General features: G+C 40.9%; 1 protein-coding gene across 1 annotated transcript in view; it reads right to left on the reverse strand.

The window, feature by feature from the left end:
* Positions 1–4,493: 4,493 nt before the first annotated feature.
* The window catches only part of LOC121333280, a gene marked incomplete at its 3' end in the record, with an annotated part of 16,270 nt that continues 883 nt past the window's right edge, over positions 4,494–19,880 (reverse strand). Inside the window, exons 2-7 of the mRNA XM_041399488.1 lie at positions 15,827–16,146; positions 13,515–13,827; positions 11,624–11,798; positions 10,707–10,837; positions 7,171–7,344; positions 4,494–4,673 (exon numbers count right to left, since the gene is read on the reverse strand). Coding sequence (XP_041255422.1) covers positions 4,494–4,673; positions 7,171–7,344; positions 10,707–10,837; positions 11,624–11,798; positions 13,515–13,827; positions 15,827–16,146 — 1,293 coding nt within the window. The remainder of the gene's footprint in view (positions 4,674–7,170; positions 7,345–10,706; positions 10,838–11,623; positions 11,799–13,514; positions 13,828–15,826; positions 16,147–19,880) is intronic.

The following is a 19,880-nucleotide window of genomic DNA, read 5'->3' on the forward strand; positions in this document are numbered from 1 at the left end:
GGCACCCAGAGAGACGGAGACACTCAGTGAAAAGGAGAAGGTACCTTTTTACTCTCTCCTACAGACTACTGTATTTCCTTCTGAGTGGAGTCGATTTCCTGCATACCAATAGGTACTTTGTGTCAGAAGACTGTGCTGGGAATTGAAATTTTCCCAGAAGGAGGGCACCAGAGAGCAGCTGTGGCCTGTGTTAAAAGATACTGAATAACAGGACAGTGACATGCTTCACATAGAACATACAAATCTTGGCGCTTCTCAATAAAAAAAGATTTGGGCTGCAGAAGATTTATGTAAATCCAAATAAAACTACCAACTGCAAAATCATACTCATACATTCCAGAGATATTAAACACATTGTTGTCTTCTTATGCTCTTCAAAGAGACGTCTGTGGCTCTGTACATCCCAGAAGCTACAAGTCCTGAATAACAACCACACAGATTAGAAACAGTCTTTTTGCACTCCTGAACTGTTGTTACCAAGTGTTCATGTAAGACCACTTGGTCTCGTCATTCTACTTCTGTATGGACTTCCAGAAGCCATTTCCTAACTCTACACTAATCCTTAAAAATTCAAACAGGCTTTTTAAAAATAGACTGGTGACAGTAGTGTTTTATACACTCTCAGACCTAAGAAAATAATTACAACAGTAACTTTCCAGAACTACACTGTCCCAGTAAATGAGCCCACACAGTACGACAGGCTCAGACTACTGACCTTCTCATCCTTCAAGCAGCACAGATACGGTTCTACTACAAAAGAAGGCAGATTTAACTCAAAGTGATTACTGCACTGCTAGTGACAATGACGTTAACTGGGCAAAACACCCTACTGGTGTTTTGGTTTGGTATGAAACTAAGTTAGTACTGTAATTATTCTGTATTTTATCAGCAGAGTAATAAGACACAGTGAGCAGAGATGAACTGCAATTATGATGGGTCTCAAATGTTACTTGTGACTTGTTCTTAGAAATCCAGATTGTGTAAGTATGACTCATATATGAGTTTCTTCTACAGCCAAAAGAGACATAATTTCTTCCTCAAAAAGTGGGAGGTTTGAGAGGGACCAGTCATTCCTACAGAATAGCTGAAAGCACTTTAATTTTTCTTTAACAACAGCAGGAACTAAGCAAAACCTTATTTATTACTTGAAGATCTCTAGTTAGTTATAGTTTGTAAAATGCTTGTAAAATGGGTTGAGTATCTCAGGATTTGGATTTGCATTCATTCTTCCTGACTAGGTAAACACTAGTCACTAATCCTCACAGAGTAAAAGTTCAGTTCAAGGAGCAAGCTTCCCACAACCAGAAAGGGTGAATTCATTACTTGCCTCCCAAGAATCTCAGATTACACTGCAATCCATGGTGCCAAAAAACAAGCATATACATTTACATCCTGTATATACCATCATATCTTATATACACAAGATATGAACATACAAAACACATTTATATATGGATAGAGATACACATGAACAAAAAAGCACTCCGAAGCTGTCTTTTGTTATATTCCATATCCCTCTGTAGAATAATCTCTGATCCTGGACAGCTTCTTACAATAAAGGTCATTAGTGAGGAGAATTAATGTTTCCCTGTCTTCCCTGCCACTACATCAGAGATATTCCTGAATTACAGTGGATGAATACACACCAGCTTGGCTGATGTCTTCTTTTGACAAATGCACAGCTTTCCAGCAAAACAGCTCTCCCACTCTTGTTGTAAAACAGCATCTCTGCAGGATATTTCTTTGTGTGTCACAAGAAAAGCAAATTTTGAATTTGATGCAAAATGGTGCACGGGCACATACCTGCTCACCCTACCACTTCAGGCTCTTGAGTGAGACACACACTCTTCTCCAGTCACAGAACACAGAAGTCAGGAAATTAGTCCAATGCACCACTTCCCTAGGGTATCACTTCCTGGGGTTTCAAAGCAAGCTTTATAGACTATTCCATTACTGAACAACTGTATTTTAGGGTGATAGAGGGAAAAGCACTTAGCAGGCAGGATTTTCAACTACATCAGCCCCACAATCCACCTTTCCCAGCATCCCACCTCTAACACTGAAATGCCAAATGAATTCCAAGGCAGCCATAAAGCACAGTATTTTCCAAGCAGCAGCTTCTTCTGTCTGAGGAACACTTGGAGACAGAACAAACACCTTTGAAGTGGGTTAGGTATTTGTCCAAGGTCATCCAGTTGCTCGTTAACCTACACAGACCCACTGTACCTGAGTATTATGAATGCCATGCATTTGCAGCTTCAACACCTATTACATGAAGAGCACTACCTTCTGCTCAGTCTGAACTACAACTTGATGATGGCATTTGAAGCACATCAGTGAATGCAGGACAACCCTGCCTTCCCTCTCACAGCCACAAACATTTTCTGTACCATTTGGAATCCTGAAGATGACTGTGATGGTTCTCCTCTGCTGACCCTTGTCCAGCCTGTAAACCATGCCCTGGATTCCTGCAGAGAAATTACTGCACAGCTTTGGTGACCTTTGCTCTCCTCTCTGCGCCTTCACAGCACTTCAAAACTCCACTGGTGACCCCCCACACACAGTACAACAATTAACCCAGTGTATTTCTAAGCTGCTCTGTAACTTTTGCCTTGTCATTCACCGTTGCAATATCACTGTCTGACCACACGGCTGCATAATATCTCTACAAGCCACTTCAACTTCAGGTGCAAATATGTTCACTTGTCTCCCTCACCTTCATCACCAACTCTTTCAGGAGAAAGCTTCAAGAGATGCTTCAGAACAAAGACTTTCTTTTCCAGAAGCCACATTGACTCTTCCCCAGATACCAGATTATACCCCATGTACAACAGCAGTTCTACCTATCACTACTTTTCCTGGCCTGGATGCCACATTTTATGAACAGTTCCTATATGTCCTCTAGGCTCAAAAACACCACAAGGAAAGTGGATTGTGTAATGCCACCTACCACTCATCTAATGCCAGAAATCTGAAGCAAAAAGATGGTACATCATGCTTGACAGAAGCAACATTTAATTCACTAAACTTCCTTAAAACTCCGGGATAAGGTCCTGTCACCATCTCTCAACATCTGCCCCTCTTGCTAGCCTGTGTTGAAAGCCCTCTGGCCAGCCCTTTCAGTGTCTTTTAGTAGCTCTGGCAATATCTGCTTATGGAAAGGAAGCATAATACTCCACTATATTTGCCCTTTTCTTACGTTTGAATTTCATTTTTCCTACTCATGCGTGCGTTTTCACTCCCTCTAGGACTGAAGCAGAAGGCAAGAAAATGCCACAGCATTCAGTAGCAATACCCAATAACATGAGGCAGAAGTGACAAGATTTGATTACTCACTTGAATCTTGTCTGAATATTCTGAGATATCTTTTCAAAAAATGCACACATTGAAAAAATAAATAGACAAACTATACCTCATCTTTTTTAAAGTATATGCAAAGACTGAACACAAAGAGAAGAGAGAAATTATCAAGGATACATGTTTGTCTCAAAAGAGGTAAAAAGAATTGGTTTATTTTTTCCTTGAAGACTTGGGGTAAAGATTTTTTTGAAATAAACTAATGATATATGACATTGATGCACACATTCTATCTAACATTTTTACTCAATTTTGTTCCTCTAAGTTCTTCAAAGATTAATCTGGTAATATTTTTCTCAGCCAACACATTTTGAGGAGCAAACCACAGTGAACCTGCTACCTGAGTACCTATTACCATCACAAGATGTGACTGTTCAACCTGAAGAACATAATAGTCCTGGAAAGCTGATCTACAAACAGTCCAGAAACTCTATGGGAGAAGCAATTGAATCCTCTCAGCAAATACTTATACTAATAGGGAGAAAAGTGATATTACTAACAACTGCAATCAAGGTGGCATCAGCAACACAAGGAAAATACACACCAAACCAGTTTGCAAAACACTACACAGCAGGAATCACACACACTGCTATTTAAGGAACTTTGTTCACATTCTTCACAAAGGAATACCATCCCCCTGGCAAAGTTGAACTGCCAGGAGCACTGCCGAGAAAGGCTCACCTTCTCATATCTTCCCAATACCACTGAGTTTTGGAGGCAGAAAGCCCAGATGCCACAAAATTTGTAATGCATTTAGAAATACATGTCAACCATTTCTCCTTTCAGATATATTTCGGAACGTATCTTTTGGTGCATCTTCCTCTTTTTCTTAATTCTTAAAAGATTAGTATACAGGAAAGAAAGTGAAGGGACAATCCAAGTATGGTAAGGATTTATAGAGAGGATAAGAGTTTTATTCAGAACTGCTGTTACTTGCAGCTTCTAGTATTTCAAAATTATACACCAAATGCTAAAATGTCCATTCAAGGTCCATTTTCTCAATGTGATACAATATAAAATGTTTTGCCACACCAACATTGACTGTAAGCTGCAACACATGAGCACCACTTCCCATTGCACAGTGTGTCTTGGTAAACAACAGTCTCACAGAAAACTGTGGCTAGGAAAAGCCCTACCTTCTCCTCCTGATGTACTCTGTTGGCATTTTCCATCTGAAAGCTGTGCAAGGACTGGATTTTGTCAATCTGCTGTCGCTGCTTCTCTAGCTCCCCTTGGAATTCATTCTTTTTTTGTTCCACAGCACCCCTCTCCGCTGCCGCCCTGCGGACTTTGCCTTCCAGATCCATGACTTGACCCTGAGGAAGAGCAGATTAGCCAAAGCAAGCAGAAATGCTTCCACCTTGCCAGAATCTTGTCCAGTATATTCAAGGAATAGCAAATTTTACAGAGCTAACAATGCATGAAAGTCCTGTGTCAGCCTGGGATACTAGTCACACCTCCCTAGTTTTACTTAAATTAACAGGAGTGCGTATTTTGTAAAGACTGTAAAATTTCTGTTAAAGATGAGAAAAATTAAAAGCTCAGTACTTGAGCTTAAAAAAAACCCCAAAACATAAACATAAAAAAGATTAGAGACTACAATCCTTCTGAAGTACAAAGTCAAACAATTTTTTAAATTTAGCCCATACAATTCTGACAGCTCTACACTTCTCAGTGTTGATCCCAAACTAACTCAGTATGAAAACTCAGCCATCAATCTGCTTTCCTGGAAGAGCTAGGGAAGAGTAGAGGGAGGGCAACACTGCCCAACTTTTACATGAACAATTCACACATGGCTATTACACAAAGACATATAGGAGAAAAATTCATTCATTCATAAACAGAAAATCATCATCATTCTTCTTGACTCCTCAAAGAGCAACTACAGTCAGAAGAAAACTCAACACCATCACATCCCGTACATATGATGAGAGAGAAAGAAGCTAAGGAATCAAGTCTCATGTTTTCACAAGCTTTCCTCCTCCTCCTCCTGCCATTCTCTTTTTAAGTACCAATTTAATTTTGCAGGATGTTGTTTCTAACATTTTGGATTAAAATTGTTCTTCAGCAGCAACGAGGAATACGAAAACATGCAAGGGGCTGGGGATATCAAGAGAATCTACCCATAAGAAAAAAGACCTGGTGATTCCAGGTGGACTGAAAATTAGATACAGTAAAAATTATGCATGTTCCAAGACTCCAAGAAAATGTACCCAATCTTCTTACACCACAGTACGTAGCATGTCATGTCCCACCTACCCTGCCTCTCTACCACAGAAAGAAAGAAAAGGGAGAGGAGCCAGAGGGAAAAAAAAGGAAAATTACTTGCAGTGTACCTGGTATAGCAAGGAAAAACATGCCTCCTGTTTCAGTCACAACAGCTGCAAAGTCTTGCCAACAAACAAACAGTTGTACAGAGCAGAGTGCTTTAGAAGCTCCATCCATGTTCAGCTATGCTTTTATTCTATTCAGAGTGTGTGACCATGCCAAAGTGAAGTAACTTCAGGCTAACTTTAGAAGAAATGTGTAAGATGGTAGGGCACATGAGTAATATCAGAGGACCTTGTTTCTAGGCTATTGAGACCAAGATAAACCAGGATGGTGTCATATTTTTCTCATTATCAGCTGCTTCATGGCTGTGCAGCAACACTTCAGTAGTACTGACACAGTTACTACCCACTGGTAGCCACCATCCTGAGGCCACTGACTGAAGGGAAAGCAAGGGATGGCCAGGGTCTCAGAAGTCGTAAGACATACCACATGGCCAGACACAATTGCCCTGTTTGAATAGTGCCTGCTCTGAGGTGAAACAGGAGTTCAACTCCTTCAGCTGTCCACTCAGTACTAAAATTTAGCTCAATTATAAAGAGCATGCAAATTCACTGGATAAACTGGGAAGGAGCTCTTATGAGCCACATTTAATCAACATGTTGTTAGCTTTTAGGTCAGCTTGTTAAAAACAATAACAAAACAAAAGAAAACAATCAAAAAAAGAGGGGAAAAAACCTGTCCTGCAGAGATTGTCACAAACCAGAAACTTGACTCACATACCCTACATCAGAACAAATGGTCCAGAAAGGATTAAAACCCAAGCTCAATAGCCACAAAAAATATAGTTATCATCAGAAAAATATAGTTATCATCAGACAAGGTAATTATTACATGTGACTTGTATGTCCTTCTTCAGAAAGATCGCTAAGAAACACAAATTACGATTTTGTTTCTGAACAACCCAGATTTCCTTGTACAGTATGCATCCAATGTCAGAGGTCATGTACAAGACAAATCTAGGAATATCAGCATGCCAATTTTGACTGGGATAGAGTTAATTTTCTTCACAGTGACTGGCATGGGGCTCTGTTTTGGATTTGTGATGAACACAGGGTTGATAATATAAAGGTGTTTTTGTTATTGCTGAGCAGGGCTTGCAAAAGCCAATGCCTTTTCTGCTTTGCATACTGCCACAATGGTGAGGAAGTTGGGGGTGCCTGGGAGGTTGGGAGGGGACAAAAGAGGATGACATTTGTCACATCTTTAATGTGAAACAGCACAAGACAGATGAATGTTTTGTGAGAGCAGAAGTAACAAGAAACACACATGTAGGTGTGTTCAAGTTTTGGGTTCCTCTCATGTACAAACAGGCATTCATCCCATTCCCCCACTACTGATAAGCAAGGACTGAAAAACTTGTGATAGTTCCTACAAAAAGCTGAAGTTCCTGACTGGCCATACGAATGAGAAACATCCTTCTTGTGAACTATGTTTACTACTTGCAGAAATACAAAGTGACATGCAGAGCAAAAGGAACATTACCTGCAGATCCATGCTGCGAGAACTTGCAGCCCAGTAATTGAAACCCAAAACAATTATGCACGCCACGAGCGCAGCCATGAGGAGAGGTGGAGACTTCATCCCACGACAGCTGTTTCCTAGTCCTACCATTTCAAGAAAAGAACAAATCCGAAGAATCACAGCAAGTATGGAAACCTGCAAATTAAAAAGAGCATATTATACTGCATCCCCAACTACAGCTATTTTATACATGCAATAAAACTTTCTTTGTAGTAATGCAACAGCTGGCAGCTGACAGGCTTACACCCAGCAAGGAAGGTAAATGTATTAGTGTTGACCTGTCTAGATATTTCCATCTGAAAGACAAAGAAAGGACATCGCACACTATTAGATTGTACATAAAGCTTCACATGCTCTTGAGGGGGATGTCTTGAATACTCCTAACAATATAATGAAAATCTGCAATAAACAGAACCAGCCATTCTTTTATCATACATCTACCCAAAAATCTAGGCAGACAACACTGAGCTAGAGAATAGATAGCTTTTTACCTAATTTACTCAGAAAATTAATTTCGTCTTGCTGTTTGAGGAGTAATTTGCACTTTGCTTTCTAAAATTGGACAGTTTCAACTTACTCCATCTGACACTATTATTCTAACTTCTTGTTCCCAAGCTTGTAAATAAATATGTAAATAAGACTGAACCAAATTATTTAAAGGAGAATCTAAAAATAACAATTAATATAAATATGAGCAGATACTCCACTGATTTCAAAGCTACATTGCATTAAGTGTTCTCCATTTTGATCCTCAGTTGCTTTCTCTGCTTCTACAGAAAATAAATAATGAATTAGCAGTATCAGGGATACTACTGGTTGTTACTGAGATTTGTGTTATTTCTGTGAAACGGACCATCTTAAAAGATAGGCAGGGGCAAAGGGTAGCTGCAATTCTCTTTGCAATATGCACACATTGATTATGGTGTGGTGAAATCTGGTCTTAATAAGCTTAATGGCACCTAGCTTCATGAATCCTCAAACTCCAGGGAATCTTGGCTGCAGTTTGTAGAAGAGTGATCCCTTGTAAACTGAGATTAACTTTTTTTCTTTCTGCACTCCTGCACACAAAAGACAGCAAAAATAAGCACAGAAGATCAGGCAGACAGCAAATATATACGTATCACATATGACACTAGTTAAATCTAAAATGGGTACACTTACTAGTAATATATTGTACAAGCTTTCAAGGAACATGTTTTTAAGCAAAGCAACCTCTTCCCTACTGTTGCAACACACAGCGGCAATGTTTTAAAAATTAATAAATGGTTGCAACTCTCAAAGGATTTACATGTGAACATACACTATAAACACAGGGGAAATATGTGATGCCAACACTTTGCAAGTACTGGAAATGCAAATGTTACTGTACATCCAGCACATACCTCAGTGTCCACTTGCATTCTCTGCAAAATTCCCTCTCTGTAGTCAAGATATAATCTATCTTCTCATTTCTCAACACACAGTGCACAGTACTGCCAGATTCACAAAGGTTTCAAATCCATGTGTTCATTTGAAAAGTTTCTTAATTTGTATTTGAGGATACATACAGAGGATATAAGAGTAAAACAAAGCTTCCTGAAACTGCTGCTTCTTCATAAACACACAAACACCACAAAACAATCCAAAGAAGTCTAACTCCTGAGACTTGAGGTTCTTGCCTAAAGGAAACCTCAGCTAAGGCGCAAAGGGACACACGCAGTGCAGCTCCAGTGGACACCCACAGGGCCCCAGACAAAGTAAGGTCAACAGTAAGAAGCAAAGGCAAGGAAAGGAACCACGTTGTTTTATTTCTTTTCTTGTAATGAAAAAAATTAACACGCAGTAGATTAAAACACACACAGAGACATGCACAATTTCCAGTAGAGAGCTATGAATTGCAGAAACACATATATTTGCACAGACTATTATCCTACTGTGTCGTCCTAAAAGAAGCACCTGAGAAGTACAGAGCCACCATGTCTTACACATGATCGCTGAAAACCAAGAACCCCGAACCTTCAGAGTAGCAAAAATGAGAGCACAAAGGGCACAATGAAGTTAGCACTGCCATCTCAGCAAAGAACAAGAGCATCTATTTACATTTGCATACCAGAACACAATACTGTATTTCAAGAAAGGTCTGTTGGAACCCATTATGAAGTCATCTGTATCTTGTTCTTTGCTGTAATAGTAGGTACACTTGACACATGGAAAAACTACAAACTGCACTGCAAGGTGCAGTGATTCATTCTAAGTGCGACTTGAATAAAACAACTGGTATTTTTCCCACAGCTGTCAGAAATAGAGAAAACAGTTCAGATTATCAGCAGTAACAGCTTGCACTGTGATTTATCTACTAGATAAATATATGGGACTACCTGCTTAGCTCAAAAATTTCCAGAGGTAAAGCAAGTACATTGTTCAAAGAAAGAATGATTAGTTCACCATGCAGCTTAAAGCACAGGCACAAAACCATGCTAAAAAATGCCAATACACCTAGATAGTAGACAAATCTGGCAGCATCAGCACCTTTTCTGCTGTTTTCACCTGCCTGTTGTTTTAAAAACAAACAGGCAAATAAATGCTGATATCACTAAAGCATGTTTGACTTCAGTACATTGCTCTTTCTAGAAAATAGCAGTGTTGTTTACCCTTAAATCATTTATATTAATTAGGAATATATTTTTATACTGAACAGAAGAAAAAGCAAAAGGAAGAGAAAAGGCATGAAAGACACAGAAGGCTCTTCTGTTCACGTACTGCAGACCCAAAATTTTACACCTCAGTTGCAATATTGATATTCCTTCTCTCGTTAGTTTAAAAAATAAAAACTGTTTAACTTTCTGCCTGGATATAAATACTCACATATTTTGGAGGAGAGATAAGCAAATCAGCTCAATAAGCACATTTACATGAAAATCTGTTTGCACATGCTGTTTTTCCAGGAAATATCTGGTCCTGCACAGTTATTTCAGTTGGATTTAAAATAAGTTTCTGATTTTATGGGTAAGAAAGTAATTTTATTGAAGATGAAATTCAACAATGTCCATGGCAGATGTAAAAATAAGCATATTTGTAAAATTCCTGACTTCCGAACAGAGGATTTCATCCTTCTGTTTTTCCAACCCAGTGGTGCTTCACTGAGAAGGAGAGGTTTTAGACTCTGAGATATTCAAGCAAATTAACATACAGCATACTTTTACTTCCCACAGTAAGCAATTATTTTTTTACTGTACTCAAATGAAGTAGGATATGTGATATCCAGGAATCTTTCACTACAGATAAGCAACAACATTGCCAACCAAGCCTCAAGACCAATACACTAGTGGTAAAGACAAAACAAAATGGTGCATTTCAGACTCCCCAAAGGAAAGCCAAGCCTCTCTGCTCACAGGGTTCAGCTCTGTGTACTTCCGTAAGACCCGCCGAGCAGAAGCAACCAGAAAAGGTGAACAATTCAATATACACACACAGCAGTCAGTGTAGGAAAAATGTTCCCTTATCCCCTGCCAGCATACCTGCCTACCAACCACGTCCTCCACCACCCAGCCGCTGCGTGGTACAAAGCCAGTATAAGCCAGAGCAGCATCTAAAGACAGACCACAGCTGAAGCAGCCACTGAAAAGTGAAGGCACAGCTTCTTGGAGGTCTGCAAAAATGAGTAAGGACAAAGCCTTACTAAAACTCCTGCAAAAACTAGAGACAAGAGATTAAAAAAAAAAGAAAAAAAAATAAAAAGCCCCAACAAGGACCTAAGGGCTAAGGCACAGCATAGAGGTCACACAATCCCATCCCAACCAGACTGGACCAGAATGGGGAAACCTCCTCCACCAAGGGAGCCCCTCAGACAGTGGTGCTTTCCCCACCTATTGCAGATTCTTTTCCAACCTCCCAGTGAGCTTCTGGAAGAAATCACTGGAGTTTTTTTCAGATATTGTCAGGAAATCCTATGTCTGACTGCTCGAATTAAAGCATACTGTATTAACCAATCAAGTTAATCAAAACTTCTTCCACTGACAAATTAGTTAGATATACCTAGACACAACTGAATCAAAGATACTAGAACTTGAGTTTTATTTTAAAAAACAATTAAATGAAATCGGAAAAATAAGTAATTCTTAAAAGAGTGCAGCATGTGCCCGGTCTAAAGGTGACCTTTTTTTGGTTGGGAGGAAAAAGAGTGCAAAAAAAAATTACTCAAAACCTTTCAGTTTTCATTGTATAAATGGTTAATACACAGTAGTGATCATCTTTGAAGGATAAATCCAGTTCGTTCTTACTCACAGCAGGATCTTATAAGTACCACTATTCACAGCCCCGTGGTGAGAACCAGTTATAGCCAGCAGCAACCTTTATGCTTTCAAAGTTGCACAGACTGTACACAGGGCGCAAGGAACTGTACACTGTCACAAAACAGAGCATACAGATTTCTTACCATCCTCTTCAGCAACACTCTCTGAGGGTGGTTTTTCCTTTCGAATTTGCAGGTCAAAAAAGGTCAAACTAACATTTTGCCATTGGAGATTTAAAGTTTGTGCACTGAACTCAACTGAAGAACTGAAGTCTGCTGACCATAAACTTCCTATATGCCTTTCACAAGGATTTACAAACTGCAGGAAAAAAAAGAAAAGAAAAAACACTCTGAAACACACAGCAACAGCCGTTGCTCAAACTTCTATACTTCGGATTAATGTCACAGAGTCACTATTTACCAAAATTATCAAGCTACACTTTTTACAGGAAGGGAAGGGCATTTTCACCACAACACATTCAGCAACTCCACTCTCATCCTGCTCAGGAATAACCATTAATTTGACAGTCAATTCAGGTGTCAGGTCTTCCTTTTCTAATGCATTTTAAAAGAGAAGTAACAGATCAGAAAACTAGGAAAACCCTAAAAATGCACTAACTGTCCAAGGAAAGGGCCACTGTTACCATTTGTTCACTAATCATATTTTAGCTCAAGAAGTCTCTCTTCTTTCAAATGACAAGAAGCTAATATCCAAACACCCTCAATGCCCTTCATCTGATTAAAGAGAATTCCCAAATAGGTATCTGGCAAAACAGAAGCTAGGGGCTTAAAGTAGGTATCTATCCCAACAATAGAAGTTGGCTAACTAAATACGTTCTAGAATACCTGGATATGTTGCCCAGGTGTACTTTTAGATAACAGTATTATCACTGAAAATAATGTGTATGAAAACAAAATTAAACAAGAAAACTTACACACCTGAACTATCTCAAGAGTTAGCCAGACTACTCACTTATTTTTATTCATATATTTGGTTGCTGGTATTTTTCCCCTACAACATGAACCAGCTTAAGATCACAATTAATAGGACACCCACTTATCTTAAACAAAGATTATGAAACAGAGTACAGTAAATTTAGATATGTGATGAAAAGCTCAGTAAATTTCTACCATTTCCCCACCACTACAAAACTACACATATGGTTTGACTGCAAAATTTGCAGACCTCCCACTAGGAGTGAAAAATAATTCAACTATATAAATAGTTCTTTAAAAGCAAAGTACTGTTAAGACGTAAGATGAAAGACTATTCAAAAAAAGTCAAGATTTTCCAAAAATCTGATCAACTCCTTCTATCTTCATGCTGACAAAGGAATCCAATAAAGTAAAACAAATCAAACTTCCTGCGTGTAGGCAATAAACACAGTGCCTACTGGGTACCCACCATCCGAATTAAAATTTCTGTAGAGGTAGGGGTAACACTTTGCCAAGCAGAGGCGGGAAGGCCTCTGGAGGCACGAACTTTTGAAAAGCCATCAGTCCCAGGGATCGGGCTGCCGCAGAGCTAGCTCGGAAGGAAGGGGAGGATGGTCAACAATCTCAGGTCACCACCCCGGCTGCGACAAACCAGGAGAGGCCACCTAGTCCGACCCTTCCCGGGAAAGGTAGCCGGGAGGAGGTATCTCACACCTGCATTGATTTCTAATATTATTATTTCTACCTCCGCTGCGAATATTCAAAGACGTTTCCGGCTCAAGACCCTTAAGAGGGAAGGCTGGCTGAAGAAAGAAGAAAATGCTATCAGTGTCCGGCAGGCACGCCAGTTAAGCCCTGGCACGCCAGCCCGGTACCTCTGCGAGCACTGCCGGCGGCGAGCGGGAAGCGCCCGCGGGCCGGAGCCCGCGCGGGGCCGCCCCTCACCGCCCTCACGGCCGGCAGCCGCTCACCGCGCCTGCCCCGCGCCGGGGCCGCCGCTCGTCCCCCACCGCCGCCGGCCGAGACGAGCCCGGCGGGGCACAGCCGGCAGAGCCGCGGCCCGGCGACCCTCGTGCCCTGCCCGGAGGCCTCGCCTCACCTCACCGTGCCGCCGGCTGCGGGCCCCCCGAGCAGAAGGACGAGAACCCTTCGTCGCCTCTCGTTGCTCCCGTCGCCCGCGGCAAAGAAGAGTGGCGGCAGGAGGCGGGCGGGGTGGGGCGCAGGAGAGATCCCGCCCCTCGCCACCCAGTCCCTCGCCGTCCCGCTGGTGTCTCCGGCTGAGAAGCGCGCTGGGCTGAGCTGGGCAGAGTGGAGCAGCGTGTGCGCCGCCCTGCGCCGCCCTGCGCCGCCCTGAGGCGCCCTGAGCTCTCCGCCCCAGCGGCTCCGGCAGAGTTATTCCTTCACCAGCGCTTCTGCTGAGTTACAGATTTCCTGTCTTGACCACAGGCTCTTCAGTTTCTGGAAAGCAGCACGTAGGCGAAGCTGAGTGTCCGAAATCCGAGACGGAGCGACAGAAAACTCAGGAAGGCTGTTTCAGTACCTATTTTCAACAGCCAAATGGATGACGTCGGTATTTTCTTCATTTTAAAAGAAGAAAAGTTAGTCAATCTGTTTACTCCATGGTTGTCATTAACTCAGCTGGAGTTTCCACCATGTAGATAGAATCATAGAATTGTTTTACTAGGAAGGAGCCTTAAAGACGATCTAGTTCTAGACCATGGGCCTAGAACATCTTCCACTAGGCCAGGTGGTGCGAAGCCATGTTCCAAACCAGCCTTGAACACTGACAGGGGTGAGACATCCTCAACTTCTTTGGGCAGCCTGTTCCAGCGCCTCACCACTCTCACAATAAATAATTTTTTTCATAATTTTATGATTTGTAAGGATTTCCTTTCTGAATTTCCCCTCTTTCAGTTTGAAGCCATTCCACTTCGTCACATCAATGCAGTTTCTAGTGAAGAGACTCCGTCCAGCTTCCCTGTAGACCTCCTTCAGATACTGAAAGGCTGCTGTGACATCCACACAATCTTCTCTTTTGCAGGCTGAACAGCCCCAACTTTTTCAACCCAATCTGCATGTTGTTTCTGCATTTTAGCTTTTGCAAGTGGAAGTTTAAAAAACTGAATCAAAGTAGTATAGAAAAACTAGTGAAGCAGAAATTGTCGGTGCTGAAAAAGGCAAAATAATGTCTTTACATATGTGTGTGTGCGTGTTTATATACATAGCCGTAAATTTCTACCTGAACAAAGACCACAAACTTAACAAAAGCAGCCTTCTACATGTTAAAACATAATGCCAAATATGAGGTTTTCTTCCTGTCTTTGGAGACTGTTTAAAAGTTGATCAGTGTAACACCTGCACTTTAACTTTTTCATGTGAGAGAACATATTTGTTATTATATATTTATTTTTTAAAACAACTCATACCATAGCTTTGTCTAGACCAGAACCAGAAAATTTTCTTACAATGGATCACATCCCACTAGTTAGGGAATTAATAGATTTCCAAGTGGGATCTGCAATATTAATAAAAAAGGTATCATTATCTTAAAAAATAAATAGCTATGCATTTTAAGAAATAACTAACAAAAACACAAGGGCACATCTACATATGTTACCCTGCAGAAAAATTAAAGATCTTAGCACCATCTCTTGGACCAGTACTAGAAGCAATGTACTACTGTGCCTGAAGAGTCTAGAAGTAAAGCAATTTGCAGAAGTCTTCTGGAGGTGTATCTCCTGAGTAATTTATATCTGAAAGAGAAGGGTCAGCTCTCAAAAGTTTGTGGAAAAAATAGATTACCTTGAACTATGTTTTATTTAATAACATGCTGCTTTTTTTTTCTTTTTTTTTTTTTTTTCTAAATGGTAAGCTAAACAAATCAAATTCTTGTTACTCTTTCACTGAAAAGCATATCTAACTAGAAAATCCAGTACTTCTTTTTTTTCCCCTCAAAACTACTGACATCTTTCTGGTAGAATATATTTGTCAAAACAGTTCATAGAACCAAAGAATCATGAGAGCTCTGGATATCATCAAGTTCAACCCAAACTCTGCACAAGACAGGATCACCTAGGCCAGGTTACAAAGGAACTCGTCCAAGTGGGTTTTGTGTGTCTCCAGAGCGGGAGAATCCATGACATCCCTGGGCAGCCTGTTCCAATGCTCTGCCACACTCAAAGTAAAAGAAGTTGTTCCTCATGTTAAGGTGGAACTTCTCGTGTTTTAGTTTATGGCTATTACTTCTCCTGTCTCTGGGCACCACTGAAAAGAGTCTAGCACCATCCTCTTGACATCTGCCTTTAAGATATGGTGGCTGCTTCCAATGACCTTATTGTCCTCTACATGCCTGGACATGACCTCCAGAATGGGCTGTTCCATTCCCTTTTCAGGTATGGAGGGGAGGCTGACAGGGCATATCTTCCCAGGTCCTCCTTCTTGTCCTTTTTGGAGATGGCAGTAATGTTGACTTTGCTCCAGTCATCGGGCACCTCTCCTGTTCTCCATGCTTTTGCACAGATGATGGATGTTGGCTTATCAACATCTGCCAGCTCCCTGGGCTCCCATGGGTGCATCCCATCAGAGCCCATGGATTTATGGGTGTTAGGTCTCTCTAGCTGATCTCTAACCCAACCCTCTGTGACCAGGGTGGCATCTTCCTTTCTCCATCCTTCCTTCCTCTCTTGCCTCTGAGGTCTGGGACTCCTCAGAGCTGGCCTCACCGGTAAAGACTGAGACAAAGAAGGCATTCAGTAATTTGGCCTTCTCTGTGTCTTGCATCACCAGGACACCCATCTGATTCAGCAGTGGCCCCACATCTTCCCAATCTTCATTTTGCTGCTGATAGTACTTGTGTCATCCTTTTTAGCCTGTCCTTTTAAGTCTTATGTTAAGCTCTCAAATAGTTTGTATGTCCCTGAGTCAAGCTCAATACATTCCAGTTTCTCTCTCATACAAAGAACAACTGCACCACCTCATCTCACTGACCTCTCCTTTCTAAAAACGCCATAGGCATCCGAGTAACATTCCAGTCACACCAGCTATCCCACAGTATCTCTGTAAATGCAATGATATAATGGCCCTAAATTAGCACATGCCTGTCGCCGCAGTTCCCCAGCCGGGTAATAATTAGGATTGACTCCATGATTCTCAGGAGGCTGATCAATCACTTTATTATACTATGCTTACTAAGTATCACGCATCACCCTTACAGACAGTCATGATACAGGTGGACCCAATTGGTCCTTTAATCTAAACACCATCACCATTGGTCAATTAAGAAACCATCCTTTGGTAAACAAATCTCCATAACACATTCCACATTTTCACAACAAGTGCAGCAAGTGAAGATAAAATTTTTTTATCATTATTTTCTCTGATCTTCTCACAGCCTTTCCCAGGACAGTGCCTGGGAAAGTTATGTGTTGGTCTCTGTGGACAGAGAGCTGCTGCCACATATGCCCAGAGATTTCTAGTTCTTGCTTACTCCCCATTTCTCCCCATGCTCCCCATTACTCCCCATGCTCTCTGCATTTGTGTACAGCCACATCAGGGAGGTAATCTAGCACCCAGGTTCCCTAGAAGAGGTGGAACAGGATTCCCCATAGTAATACACACCCTTGATCTAGATAGCCCTATGATTCTCATTTGAGAGGAGACCAAGGTAGCACTGGTTGGCATGGCCCAGGAAAAAGCAAAGGCATGAGCATTGCCACTTTGGACCCCAAAAGCCATTCAGTGAAAAGATCATCTCACCAAATTGTCCAGTCTGCTGCCAAAGATTTTCTCTCCCTTTTTAGACAAGCGGATCCCATCTCTCCCTAACAGACTAGAGTCATTGACGTTCAATCCATTGCTAAAAAAGCCAAAGCCTTCTTGATGGCACCAACCATGAAGCCAGACATTGATCTGCACTATGCCTCTGCTTCTGCTTTCTTCAGTTGTGAGAATACCCTCTAGACACACATGTAAAAATTAATTTCAGAAAATCATTTTCAGATAGCAGAGGAACAAAAATTCAAAATATTCAAGAATGACATTAGTCATGTGTTGGTGAGAGTAAGGTCAAGTGTTTTACTATACTATTATTTCCAAAGATCCCAAGAAACAGGAGTCTAACTTCCCACAGTGCAAAATGGACTTCAATGTTTAACAAATTCTCTTTTTTCTACATACCATTAACTTAATTTGCCAGACATTTTTGTCTACTTTTGACCTGCTTTATCCATGCTATGTCATGCATTGTAGAGTTTGAAGATCCTGCCTTTGAATTATCATGTTAGAATGACAGTGGAGATTTTTTGATTTTTTTTTTTTTTTTTTTTCAAATTTCACAAAGTCAGAGCTAAATGCCAAAACCAAAGAAGGCTGAGATGTTGAAGACAACAGATGAAAGATGGATGATGTCCTCTGCCTCCTGTCTTCTACTTTCAAAGGTGGACATCTGAAATCCATGTTACATTCTTCAGAGGTACAGGGCATATTACAGGATCTGAAAGATCACGTCTGCAATGACTTTCTCAATAGCAGACAAAAAGTAATATGTGGGATGTTTCTTCTTCTGCACAACATGTGCGCATACATATTTTTAGTAAGTGTGCGGTGACTTCTGTGCACATTCAAGGTCTGACCTATCATCAAAAAACCATATAGGCCACCCACCTAATGGATGTCAAATTATGGCCTACATTTTTCAGGATGTACACCTTAGTGATGCCATTTGGCCTTGAAAATATATATCCAAAAATCTTGAAGTAAAATGAGTGCAGGCTGAAACACTGACAAAAAGCTGTCAAATGGAATCTTACTGCAGTCATGCGTTACTGAAGCACAGACAATGATAAGGTGTTTTCTTTTCCTGTCACAGATTCTGTGTGCTTTCTCTGAGCAGTTCTGAATGGTGCCCCCGGGCTTAACTTCTGCAAATGGCAACATTTTTCTGGCTTCTTCAGATCTGCAGAAATTGCCTCAAAGTGTCAGTTCTCCTGCTTAATTGTACTGCCTCATTCAGAGAAGATGCCCAATGTGCTCCGATATGCAAACAAAGAGCTTCATGAAAAATTCAGACCAGCTGTAGGAATTACAGTTAGGCAGGCTGGTCTTGCTATGACAAAATCAACATCTACTGTAAGAGCAATAAAACGCCACCTTAGAAAAGAATATGTTGACTTGGAGAGCTGGATCTTTACCAGATGACCTGTCAGCTTCGCTGATTGGCTTCCTTTTCTTCGTCTTCTCTGTGTCTTTGGTATTTTGGCAGCTAACTTGTCCTCTTCTGGGAAATCGGCTTTTCATTCATGAGATAGCTCTAAATGTTGCTTTAGGAGGTTTATTAACTGTTGTTAATCTTCCTTATTGGTTGATGCCATTTTCTTGGGAAAAGTATTACCCACAGGCAATGGCTGTATTCACTCTTGGTGGTTCACCTTGGATGCCTGTGGAGTCAGAATTAAGTTGTCCTTTTCTCTTCAAAAATGATAAATAAAAAAGGCCCTTATCTTCAGGCTATTTTGGCTTCCATATATGTAAGCCAGTAAGAGGAATGGAGCACATTATTTTCTCTAGTTGTTATATTGATGGATAGCCTTCTGTGATATCAGCTGCGTATGCAATGAAGGATGCCAGATTTGCAAGCATTTACTACAACCTTGTGTATATGTGTACAGTCCCATGCACAGGTTACAAGCTAAACCTGGTTTTCCTAGAACATGGGCTGATATTTGTAAAACTTAGGACCATTTGACTGGAATTCATAAAGTGAAGGATATAGTCTGACCTCTGCTGCTCAATTACAGAGCAAATCAGTCTTCTCTGTTCTTCAGTGAGTCAGAACAATAATGCTGTTTTTACTAATAAGGGCACTGAGAGGCTTAACTTATTAGGGATAGCACATGGCTAGTCCAATACATAAAACAGGGCTTAAAAGGTTGAAAAAATGCTCTCTGGTTCTTGAATGTCTACCCAGGAAATGGTGGTATTTTCTGGAAAAACTATCAGTGATACAAAAGTGTAATTCTGCAGCAAAGGGAAGTGTTAACTGACGTGGTAACTGAACGCAGTTTTGGCTAACTTGCCTCACTTAGCTCATAGGAAATTAAAACAGAGTTCACATTATATAAGAGGATTTGATAATGTAACAATAGACTGTATGTGAAATTACCAGGGAGCCACAGTATTCTAGCTCCAGTGGTGCACCTTGGTACACCTTGGGGCTCTGGTGTTGGTATGAACAAATGTTTGAGATCACTTAAAAAATCATTGGCGAGGTTATCATCAAAAGCCAGATTTAATATTAAGTGACATCACAACAAAGTTCATTGGTGAGATTCACTCTACTACTTACAGGACAGTTAAGGCACAGCAAGGAAAAACAGGCAACAGCAAAACCATACAAGATCCAAAATCAAAAGAGAAATTAATGGAGAGCTTTCTAAGAGTGTGTATGTGGGCAGAGGGGTGGGTGGGT

Source organism: Onychostruthus taczanowskii, unplaced genomic scaffold (genome assembly GCF_017590055.1).
Source record: "Onychostruthus taczanowskii isolate IOZ18803 unplaced genomic scaffold, ASM1759005v1 scaffold161, whole genome shotgun sequence".
Lineage (NCBI taxonomy): Eukaryota > Metazoa > Chordata > Aves > Passeriformes > Passeridae > Onychostruthus > Onychostruthus taczanowskii.